The following is a 12,672-nucleotide window of genomic DNA, read 5'->3' as shown; positions in this document are numbered from 1 at the left end:
CTGGCCAGGGAGGGAGGGCAGGCCACAAAGAAACCTCAGAGGACTTCCGCCAGCCTGCAGTGGTGGGGCCTAAAAGCTGTGTATCTTTAACACAGGAAGGACGTTGCTGTCCTAGGCTGGAATGTCAGATGTCTTCTGACTCACACCGACTGAGTTGTCCTTTCTGTTAAAACTACTAACACATGCACATTTCTGCAAACTCTGACTTTCCTAAAGATCTGTCTGCATCACAATGGGTTGGACACACATTTGAAATGACATGTTTACAGACCTTCTTGCATTTTGTCATTTGTAGAGGAGCTGAAGGCCCCCTTGGAGGAGTACGTCCACAAACGCTACCCAGGGTTGGTGAAGGTGGTACGCAACCAAAAAAGAGAGGGCCTCATCAGAGCACGCATCGAGGGATGGAAGGTGGCCACTGGCCAGGTCACCGGCTTCTTTGATGCCCATGTGGAATTCACCGCTGGCTGGTAGGTCCCAAGCTGAAAACTAGGGTCACTCAGGACCTGCAGTGTGGTCAGTGGGGGCCAGAATCTGAGAGGTGGGGCACTCTGGCTCTTTCCTCTGGGGCACTGGAAGAATGGAGAAGGGAGGAGTTGAAGCAGAAGGTAAGACTGTAGCCCGGGAATAAACTGGGAGGCAGGGAGAAATCTGTCTGCTCTCTGCTCAGTCCATCACTGTCATCGTCATATGTCCCTCGTGGTTTCTCACTACAGGACAGACACTGTGTCTCAACTTTCACTAAGATATACTGCAGTAGTAATCTCCAACCTCCGTGACTGATGACAATACAGATTTCTGTATTGTCCACGTGACAGGTCAGCTGCAGATTGTGTGTGACTCTGCCCTGTATGTACTCTGCATTCTGAGACCCAGGGAGCATTCCTGTCGAGGATATACCATTTTCATGGCTCAGAGAAATGAACAACAGCAGAACCTTGCAATGGCTATGAAGGTTTCTGCTCTGATGTAACATGATCACTTCTGCTCACATCCTGTTAGCCAAAGTAAGTCACATGTCCAAGCTAAACGCTGATTTGGGCTGAGAGAGAGAGTATACCCCTTTCCAGGGAGACGCTGTAGGCCACATGGAAATAGGTGGGATATCCCCTGGGAGGGAAGCAAATTACTACAACAGTTGTACATTCTTCACAGACTGGATGACCAAATTCCTCACTTCAAAAGCATTATTTGAACAAGGTCTTCTATCCCTACGCCCAGTAACTTTCACCACACAGAGACGGGCTAAGCTGAAAGCTTCTGTATGTGTGCCTTCAGACCAGCCTGGGGGAAGCATGGCCCATTCAAGAAGGCAGCGGGACTTTTGAGTTGGGGCTGAAGCCAGACCATCTGGGCAGAAACCTGGTTCTGCCATGAGCTGGCTAGGTAGCCTGAGGCAAGTGACTTAACCTCCCTGGAACTCAGTTTCCTCATTTGTAAAATGGTGACCATAGTATCTATCTCATAGGATTGTTTTGAAATGTACATTAGCCAGCATATGTGACATGTTTAGAATGGTGCCAGCATATGTGACATGTTTAGAATGGTGCCAGCATATGTGACATGTTTAGAATGGTGCCAGCATATGTGACATGTTTAGAATGGTGCCAGCATATGTGACATGTTTAGAATGGTGCCAGCATATGTGACATGTTTAGAATGGTGCCAGCATATGTGACATGTTTAGAATGGTGCCAGCATATGTGACATGTTTAGAATGGTGCCAGCATATGTGACATGTTTAGAATGGTGCCAGCATATGTGACATGTTTAGAATGGTGCCTAACTCGAACTACGTGATCAATAAATACCAGGTGTTATTAGCTCATTAGGAAAAATCTGTGATCAAGGATTAGCTAAGGCAGCATGTAGTCAGTGTGACTTGAATGAGGTGGAGAAAATGGTCTAAGAGTCGAGAGGATGGAGAGAGCATTCCTACAGGGGAGAAATTAAGGAAGGTTTCTTGGAAGAGATGGCATGAGATCTAATAAGACTCCATAGCTGGTCAGACTTCCTGCCAGCGGCAAAAAGGCGTTCCTGGAGGAAAGCAGAGTGAGTGAAGACTTGGAGGGGGTGGAGTGCTACATACAGCATGTCTAGAAACCGCAGACTGTCCATCCCATTTGGCTTCAGCCTAGATGATTTGTGCAAAAGTATTGAAGGTAGTAAATGGCCCAGCACACGTTTTCTTGCTTGTTATAAATAGAAAGATGAGATGAGCCCACAGGTAATCCAGTAGCTACAAATGAAAAGAGATGGGATGTAGGCCGAGGGTTCTCATTATTTTCCCAAATAATGCAGAGGAATAGGGTTTTCACTTGACTTTTCCAAAGCCTGTGCTCTATGCTAAGCAGGAGATTAATGACCTGGCTTGTGAGAGCCATCTTCTCCTTCCAGGATATGAGGAATGAGCCCTTCCTACACCTGCCGCTGAGACACACAGTGGCAGGGTGTCTGAACACCTACTTTTCCTAAAGCCAGCACGGCTACATCTCAGAAGTCCAGAGCCATCTCCCTGCCTGTCGTCCCCTGCAGCCCTGAGAGGCAGGCTAGCCAGGAGGCAGGATTCTGCCTGTGTTTGCATTTAATTCGTCCCGCCTGCCATTGCTAACCAATTCAATTAGATCGCTTTGAAGAAATCAATTAAATAATCAATTAAAACAACTGAAATAGTCACACACAAAGAAGCTAGTGAAATGCTTATTAAAACCCAGCTATTAAGGGTAGAAGTGACCTACTTTGGGAGAAGGAAAATACAAGAGGCATTTGCCAGTGCCCTGAGGGGAAACTGAAAATACTGTATAAAACTGTAGTGTAATGCAAATCATGTAGTCAGAACTGCCTTGTTTTAGCCTACACTGTCAGTATAAAAGACAGGCCCAGCAGTTTCTGGGGCAGAGGCTCTCTTGTTCTGAATTCTTGCTCCAGGCCTCTCCTGCAGGCATCAGTACGTGGTGATTTCATGTGGTCTGTGGTGATCCCACGTGGTCTGTGGTGATCCTACATGGTCTGTGGTGATCCCACATGGTCTGTTGTGATCCCACGTGGTCTGTGGTGATCCCACATGGTCTGTGGTGATCCCACGTGGTCTGTGGTGATCCTACATTGTCTGTGGTGAACTCATGTGGTCTGTGGTGATCCCACGTGGTGTATGGTGATCTCACATGATCTGTAGTGATCCCACATAGTCTGTGGTGAATCCCATGTGGTCTGTGGTGATCCCACATGGTCTGTGGTGATCCCACATGGTCTGTGGTGATCCTACATTGTCTGTGGTGAATTCATGTGGTCTGTGGTGATCCCACGTGGTGTATGGTGATCTCACATGATCTGTAGTGATCCCACATAGTCTGTGGTGAATCCCATGTGGTCTGTGGTGATCCCACATGGTCTGTAATGATCCCACATGGTCTGTGGTGAATCCCATGTGGTCTGTGGTGATCCCACGTGGTCTGTGGTGATTCCACGTGGTCTATGGTGATCCTACATTGTCTGTGGTGAACCCACATGGTCTGTAATGATCCCACATGGTCTGTGGTGAATACCATGTGGTCTGTGGTGATCCCACGTGGTCTGTGGTGATCCCACATGGTCTGTGGTGACCCCACATGGCCTATGGTGATCCCACATGGTCTATGGTGATCCTACATTGTCTGTGGTGATCCCACATGGTCTGTAATGATTCCACATGGTCTGTGGTGAATCCCACGTGGTCTGTGGTGATCCCACATGGTCTGTGGTGATCCCACCTGGTCTATGGTGATCCCCATGGCCTATGGTGATCCCACATGGTCTGTGGTGATCCCCATGGTCTATGGTGATCCCACATGGTCTGTGGTGATCCCACATGGTCTGTGGTGATCCCACATGGTCTATGGTGATCCCCATGGTCTATGGTGATCCCACATGGTCTGTGGTGATCCCACATGGCCTATGGTGATCCCACATTGGTTTTTGGTGATCCCACATGGTCTGTAGTGATCCCACACAGTCTATGGTGATCCCACATGGTCTGTGGTGATCCCACATGGTCTGTGGTGATCCCCTTGGTCTGTAGTGATCCTACCTAGTCTATGGTGATCCCCATGGTTGAGGGCCTGAGCTGCAGTGCGCAGCACTCACTGAAAATTGCATGACCCACCTGGGAAAGGCCGCTCAGGAGCCTCCATTCCCATCTGAGTTCCAGCCTGCCCCAAGTCCAACCTTCAACTGTGTTGCTTCTGGTCATTCCCTGTGGTCTTGGTGTGTGTGCCTGTTGAGTGGTGGGCTCCCTCTGGAGAGAGATTTTATTTCTACTTCTCTGTATTTCAGGGCTGAGCCCGTTCTATCCCGAATCCAGGAGAACCGGAAGCGAGTGATCCTCCCGTCTATTGACAACATCAAACAGGACACCTTTGAAGTGCAGCGGTACGAGAACTCGGCCCACGGGTACAGCTGGGAGCTGTGGTGCATGTACATCAGCCCCCCAAAGGACTGGTGGGACGCTGGAGACCCTTCTCTTCCCATCAGGTCTGTGGCAATCAAGCTCTGGTGGCCATGAGCCCCCAGATCCCTGAGGCTAGGGGAGCCGAGTGAGGGAGGCAAGGAGAGACTCCTGGAGCAGCTGCGTGTAAATGGCTGCTTTAGGAATCTGGGGTGCCCACCCTCACAGTCTTCTTGCTGAGGGAGGAGACTGCATTTTGCGCCTTTAGCTAAACTGTTCGAGGGCAGCTTATCAAACAGCAACACTGAAAGATTGGAATTGATAGGAAGGCTCACGCCGTTTGATTCTTCTTCATACCTGATGAACTGTGTTCAAGAGCTTTTAAGTACAAGGTTTGAAACATATTAATTCCTGGGGTTCCTTCATACTTGCAACCTTTATTATCATGCTGCTTCCCACTCTTTCTCATGATACAGGAACACATAGAAAAGGAAAATACTTGTCTGGAACGTGGGTAACTGAGGGCCTTGGGCAGCTCTGTAAGACTTGCCCTGGCTCCTCCTAGCTTCCCCTGGAGACAAGGAGGTAGTCCATCATGGCATACCTGTTGGGAAGCTCATATAGAAAGGGTGTTGAAGTATGTTGATTTTGATGCCATGTCTGCTTCCCGTGGCTATTGTAATGAATTGCCACACACTTAGTGGCAGAAAGCACATACATTTATTCTCCTACATTCTAAAGGTAAGAAATCCAAAATGAGCCTTACAGAGCTCAACTCAACTCAAGATGTCTGTGGAACGGGTCCTTCTGGAGGCTCCAGGGTAAAATTCATTTCCTGCCATTCCTGCTTTTCCTTAGCTCATGGCTGCATCACACCCCTTTCTCCCTGCTGCCTTCATTATATGGCCGTCTTCATTCTTGCCTGCCTTATATAAGGGCCCTTGTGATGACAGGATTCACAGATGAATTTTTTTGGGGGGTAGGGCATTATTCAGCTCACCACAAATGCTCTGATTTTCAATTAAGACAATACTCGAGTTATAGTTAAATGTTTTCTGTGAGTTTTAGTTGAGTGCCAAATTAACTCTTAAGATCTTCATGGTTCTGTCTTATGTGAGAAGAGGTGGGAGAGTCATTTTTACTTTGCCCTAGTTTTAGGACAGTGCTTGTTGGTGTAAAGGGGGATAGCAAAAAGGACTAGTGGAGTAGGAGTAAGAACATTTTACATGTAGTCATGAAGTTCTTTCTCAGTTTACAAAGTTGTAATAAATAAGAGTAAGATTGTGAGATGTAAAGACCCCTTTACTCAATGTGCTCTTATGTTCCTGCTCAAATTGAAAGCTGAAGAATTCCATTAGAGGAGAGCTGCCTATGGGAAAACCTGTGCAACAAGGAAGGTGATTTAGGGGGGCCATAAGTTCCCTAGCCAGAGATGCCTCACAGCTCAGTTCCCATCCCGAAGTAGACTTTGGCATCTTTGTGCAATGCTACAGGGCCATGCTCTTGGCTTTCCACAAGTAGTAACATAGACGCATCACTAAGGTGTTATCTGAGAACCAAAATATAACCTTCAGGATATTTAATATTTAATGAGTGAGATACCATTTCATACCCATTAGCATGGCTACTATAAACAAAAAACAAAAAGAGAAAATAACAAGTGTTGGCAAGGATATGGCGAAATTGGAACGCTTGTGCACTATTGGTGGGAATGTATAAAGGTACAGCCACTGTGGAAAACAGTATGACAGTTCCTCAAAAAATTAAAAATAGAACTACCTAGACCTAGAAATTGTACTTCTGGGTATACACCCAAAAGACTTGAAAGCAGGGTTTCAAAGAGATATTTGTATACCTGTGTTTATAGCAGTACTATTCACAATAGTCAAAGGTGGAAGTCGCCCAAGTCCTTCAGCAGATGAATGGATACACATAATGAGCTATACCATACAATGGAGTCTTATTCAGCCTTTAAAAAGGAAGGGAATTCTGACACGTGCTGCAATATGGATAAACCTTGGTAACAGTATGCTAAGTGAAATAAGCCAGTCACCAGAAGACAAATTCTATACAATTTCACTCATATGAGGTACACAGAATAGCCAAATTCATAGAGACAGAAAGTAAAATGGTGGTCGTCAGGGTCTGGGGAGAAGGAGGAATGAGAGCTGTTATTTAAAGGGTATAGAGTGTCGGATTTGCAAGATGAAAAGAGTTCAGAAATTGGTTACACAATAACATGAGTGCACTTAATTAACACTACTGAACTGTACACAAAAATGGTTAAAATACTAAATTTTATGCTTATGTATTTTATCATCATTTAAAAAAAATTAATGGGGAGTGCTTAAAGACCCCATTGGCCCTCAGACTTTGAAGTTCAAATGATGGACTGACAAACAGTGAGCTTCATGTTTTTGGCCAAATGATGCTTAGTCCCTAACATACAGGAAGGCTGACCTCCAGTCGTGATATTCAATAAGGGAGTGAGGGTGTGACAGTGGTGTTAACAACAGGGGGAATAAGTGGGTACAGTACAGTGCTGTGGCATGCTACCCCTGTAGATGTAGGGCAGTAAAGCAAAATTGTAGCTTGTATTTTATGAGTTATGGAAACATTAACAAATGATTAATATGCATTTTTAAAGACTCAAGGAAGTAATCGTGAACGTGAGTCATTAATTTACATGCATCTCTGACGTACAAAATACAATCACATACTAATGATCTCTTTTTAATGTATCATACCTTATAACATGCTTAATTTGTTAATAGTTTGATGGAGATATTTAATTGTAAGAAGGAATTTTTATGGCTCTTTTGATGTTATTAAGCAGATACAATATGATTCTTTTTTAAAAAGATTTTTATTAAAACATTTCTAATATACAATATTATATTAGTTTCAGGAGTACTCCATAGTCATTCAACAGTATCCACCTGGCAGTTTACATAATTATTACCATATTATTGATTATAGTCTCTATGTTAAAGAAGTGATCACCATGATAAGTCCAGCAATCATCTGACATTGTACCATGCTATCATGATATTATTGAATATAATTCCTATGCTGTATATTATACCTCAAGACTTACTTGTTTTATATCCAGAACTTTGAACCTCATATTCCCCTTTATCTTCCCCCTCTTTTACTTTTTCAATTAGAGTTAACATTCAATATTAGTTTATATTAATTTCAGATGCACAGGATAGTGGTTAGATATTAATATAATTAACGAAGTGATCCCCCTGACTAGTACTCACCTGGCACTATACATAGTTATTAGCATATTTCTATTATATTTCCTATGATTTACTTTACATCCTCATGACTTTTTTGTAACTACCAATTTGTATTTCTAAATTCCTTCACCTTTTTCACCTTGTCCCCAACGCCCTCCCATCTATCACCCTGATAAATCTAGTGTCTATCTGACACCATACATAATTATTATATTATTGACTATATTCCTTATGCTGTACCTTACATCTCCATGACTACTATGTAACAACCAATATGCATTTCTTAATCCCTTACTTTTTTCACCCACCCTCAACTCCCTCCCATCTGGCAACTATAAAAATGTTCTCTGTATCTATGAGTTTGTTTCTGTTTCATTTGTTTGTTTATTTTGTTCTTTAGATTCCACTTATCAGTAAAATCATATACCATTTGCCTTTCGCTGTCTGACTTACAACACTCAGCGCAATACCCTCTAGACCATCCATGTTATTGCAGATGGCAAGATTTCATTCTTTTTGTAGCTGAGTAATATTCCACTGTGCATATGTACCACCTCCTCTTTGTCCATTCATCCATTCAGGGACACCTTGGCTGCCTCCACATCATGGCGATTGTAAATAATGCTGCAGTGAAGATATGAATGAGCACATACCCTCGAAGTAGCATTTTGGGTTTCTTTGGATAAATCCCTGAATTGGGATTACTGGGTCCTTCTTTGTCTCTTCTTATATATAGCCTTTGTTTTACACATAATGTCTAGTATAAGTATTGCTATCCCAGCTTTTTGTTTGTTTCCATTTTCATGAAATATCTTTTTCCATCCCTTTGCTTTCAGTCTCTGTGTGTCTTTCAATCTGAAGTGGGTTTCTTGTAGGCAGCATATGTATAGGTCTTGTTTTCTTATCCTTGCAGCCACCCTATGTCTTTTGATTGGAGCATGTAATCCATTTAAATTGAAAGTAACTATTGATAGGTATGTAGTTATTGCCATTTTATTATATGTCTGTATATTTTCATCTGAAAGAAGTCCCTCTAATTTTCCTTGTAATACTGGTTTGGTGGTGATAAACTCCTTTAGCATTTTCTTGTCTTGGAAGCTCTTTATCTGTCCTTCAATTCTAAATGATAGCTTTGCTGGGTAGAATAATCTTGGTTATAGGTCTTTGCTTTTTGTTACTTTGAATATTTCCTGCCAGTCCCTTCTGACCTGCAAGTTTCTGTTGAGAAATTAGCTGATTTGGGAGCTAATGGGAGCTAATGGGAACTCCCTTGTATGTAACTAACTGCTTTTCTCTTGCTGCTTTTAAGATTTTCTCTTTGTCTTTAACCTTTGGCATTTTAATTATGATGTGTCATGGTGTTGGCTTCTTTGGGTTTATCTTTTCTGGGACTCTGAGCTTTCTGGGCTTGTCTGTGTATTTTCTTTGCCAAATTAGGAAAGTTTTTCATCATTATTTCTTCAAATATGTTTGCAATTTCTTGATGTCTCTCTTCTCTTTCTGGTACCCCTATGATGCAAATATTGTTACATTAGATGTTGTCCTAGAGGTGCCTTAAATTACCCCCACTTTTTTGGATTCTTTTTTCTTGTTGCTGTTCTGATTGGGTGTTTTATGCTACCTGATGTTCTAAATCACTGATTTGATCCTCTGCTTCATCTAATCTACTGTTGATACCCTATATGTATTTTCCATTTCAGTTATTGTATATTGTTTATCTGATTGGTTCTTTTTTATGTTTTCTGTCTCCACTTTTATGTTTCCTATCTCTCTATTAAAGTTCTCCCCGAGATCATTGAGCATCAATGATCAATGTTTTTAACTCTGCACCTGGTAGATTGCTTGTATCCATTTTGTTTAGTTCTTTTTTCTGGAGCTTTGTTCTGTCTTTTATTTGGGACATATTTCTTTGTCTCCTCATTTTGACTGCTTTTCTGTGTTTCTGTTTATTTGTTTATTTTGTATTATGTAGGGCTGCTATGTCTCCCTGTCTTGGTAGAGTGGTAGGTGTGCTGTGGGGTCCAGTGGCACAGTCACCCTGGTCCCCTGAGCCATGCATTCCAGATGTGCCCCTTTTGTGGATTGTGTGTGCCCTCCTCTTGTAGTTGAGCCTTGGTTGCTGTTTGTACATCAATGGAGGTATTGACCCTTGAGCTGACTGGTTGTGAAGACTGGTTGTGACTACAGTGGAGGAGCTGTTGTGCAGGGGCTGACCCAGGATTGGCTTTAGTAAGGCTCTCGTGCCTGCCCATTTTTCCCTTTGGGTGTGTCATCCTTGGAGGTGGCCAGGTGATGCTCCAGCTGGGTCCACAGCTGGTCACTGGGTATCCCTGACCTGGAGATTCCTTGGAGGGTCTTTGCCTCAGGCCAAGTTCAGTTGCAGCCTATGACCAGCCCAGAGCTACCTGGCATGAGCCACAAAGCAATCCACAGATGACTACCACCCATGACATGATTGGAAGTGCCTTGAGAGGCCAAGCTGCCAACCAAGGCTAGCTGCTTCTAGTGCCAGTCTTGGGGCTCCTCAGCCAGAGGTATGGGACACATTGAAGCCAGACGCTTCTTGCCTGGATTCTGCAAACCACCGAGAGACCCTAGGATAGTCTGCAGCATGCGCCAAGGCAGGCGGTTTGTATGAAAATGCCACTGGAAGCGGCTTGGGTGTGCCCGAAAGTTAGATGGGATGGGGTCTCAGAATCACCAGGCATGGCAAACAAATGGTGTCAGCTAGCTTGATGTAGACTCAGAGTTGGCGCCTGCCTGTGTCTGCATGCCGTGATTGGGGAGGCCTCAACAAAAAAACAGCGGCTTCACCAGCTCCTCCATCTGGGAGAAAGCTGCCCCTCTAGCCCTCATCTTGAAGCCAGACAACTCAGTTCCCCACCTCCGCCCCCCATATGTCCCTGGTGCCTCTCTAGCTGCTGCCCCAGTGCTGGAGCTCAGAGTCTGTGATTCCATCAGTGAGTCAGTCTGTGCATGGTTCCTTTAAGACGAGCACCTGGGACTCCAGCTGTTCTTTGTCTCACTCAGCCATAATCTCCACTAGTTTTCACAACCAGAAAGTATGGGAACTTCTCTCCCTGGCACTGGAACTCTGTGTTGGGGAGCCTGGTGTGACACTGGGATCCCTTGCTTCTTGAGGGGGACGTCTACAGCTAAAAAATCCCTCCCAGTTTTTAACGGTCACATGCGGGTATGGACCAGCCCATTCCATGCCTTTGCCCCTCCTACCAGTCTCAAGGTGGCTTCTTCTGCATGTCCTTAGGGCTTTCGTTCAGCAAGATTTCAGGTGATTCTCAATGATGGTTATTTTATAATTTAGTTGAAATTTTGATGTGGTTGTGAGAGAAGGTGAGCACAGCCTTTACCTACTCCACCATCTTGACCAGAACATGCGATATTTTCCACGACATGATTCTTAAAAGTTAAGACATTGTGGTGTCTCCACACCCCCCTTTGATCCCAACATTTTAATAGTAATTGTTTTATTCTGGTAAAGGATGGGATGACAAAAACTTTTCACAATCCAAATGGAATTAGATTGGACTAATCTTTAGATACAGAGTCTTCCTGGTAGACAACATAACATAGCAGGTTTTGCATTAAAGGAATTTACATCCTTTCTGTTTTACTTCTTTCCCTCTTTCTTCCTATGTATGTCCTGCCTGGTAAACAGCTATTTCCCAAGGTTTTTTGTTTGTTATGTGCTCTTCTTTGTCTGCACCAGAGTTTCAGGTGTAGAGAATGGACAGGTGCCATTAAAGAGGGCAGGGCCAAGTGTAAGGGTTGAGGATGGGGACTGAATAACACATCCTCCCAAAGAGGTAGCTGCTGCCAGTCCCATGATGGTGCTGGGGACACAGGAGCAGCATTGTTAGGTTCTCAGATTTTTAAGAAAAGACAAATCCGGATCATTTCATAAAATCTCTTGAGTTCTAAATGTTGGCAGTAAATCCCTCTTCTTCTAAACTATGAGGGCCAAACAACATGTTTCTAGACTGGATTTGACAACCTGGGTTCCCAAAATTTGGTCTTTGCTGTACATATGCTTCTTGGGGACCTCTGGCATTTCCAGGGCAGCCTTTCTTCATGCTTCTCACACTGGGAGCTATAGGCCCCTATGTTATGTGGCATTATTGGGTGGCTGAGGGATTTGAAAAATGTGTGACTCAAAGCCATAGACGAAACTTGGCTGAACTTTCTGGAGCTTGAGTTAAGCCATGCGAGATCCCCCTCCTGCCTCCACTGTGTGTCACAACCATCGGCCTGCCTCTGAGATTCTTCAGTGAAAGACTTTGAGGAGCATTGACCCAGCTCTCGCCTCTCTGCAGAGAATGTTTTCAAATGTATGTCTTAAGGCCTGATTTTTCTCCAAAGTGGCATCATCTCCATTGTCATATCAACAACCTATTATCAGACCAGTTGAGTTTAAACTGTTTTTGAGTCTATGACCTCTCTGAATATCTTTTGAAAGCCAGAGATCATATCACCCCTGAACACGATGCTTATGGGTATCTTGAAACCAGCCTCCTAGTGTTCCACAGGACTTCTATTCAGAACAACTGCTAGGTATGTCTACTTGACTCTTCAAGTTGGAGAGCCTTTCTTTACCATTTTTATTGCCCACTAGTCTATATGCTTTAGGAAGCCATGACTATTGCTATTTCAGGTGTATCCCCAGTGCCTATTGAGTACCTGGCACTTGGTAGGCATGCTGAAAATATTTATTGAATGAATGAATAGATGAATGACATCTGAGACTCTGAAAAGAGGTCAGGCTAGTGAACCATTAGAAAGAGGGTAAGATTGCCCAGAGGAACATTGGAGAAGGAGAAAGAAAACCCCAATATTTGTGGGATGAAGGGAGCCTTCATGAAGGAGACTGACAAGAGCAGTGGTGTCATAAAGATTCAATAACAGGAAGACCAAAAGCCCTCTGTGGTTTAAGGGATTAGCTCATCATAACCTTAGTGAAACCATTTTAACAAGGTATGAGTGAGCCTG

At 43.9% G+C, this 12,672-nt stretch overlaps 1 protein-coding gene across 2 annotated transcripts in view; it reads left to right on the top strand.

The window, feature by feature from the left end:
* GALNT17 (polypeptide N-acetylgalactosaminyltransferase 17) overlaps window positions 1-12,672 on the top strand; it is a 553,074-nt gene that overhangs the window by 300,404 nt on the left and 239,998 nt on the right. For both annotated transcript variants that reach the window (XM_081054105.1, XM_081054106.1), the window contains exons 4-5: window positions 296-470; window positions 4,312-4,509. In XM_081054105.1, the coding sequence (XP_080910231.1) occupies window positions 296-470; window positions 4,312-4,509 (373 nt within the window). The remainder of the gene's footprint in view (window positions 1-295; window positions 471-4,311; window positions 4,510-12,672) is intronic.

This window comes from Rhinolophus hipposideros, assembly GCF_964194185.1.
Source record: "Rhinolophus hipposideros genome assembly, chromosome: 7".
Classification (NCBI taxonomy): domain Eukaryota; kingdom Metazoa; phylum Chordata; class Mammalia; order Chiroptera; family Rhinolophidae; genus Rhinolophus; species Rhinolophus hipposideros.
Note: the sequence above shows the minus strand (reverse complement) of the source record. Positions and strands in the feature narration are given on the sequence as shown.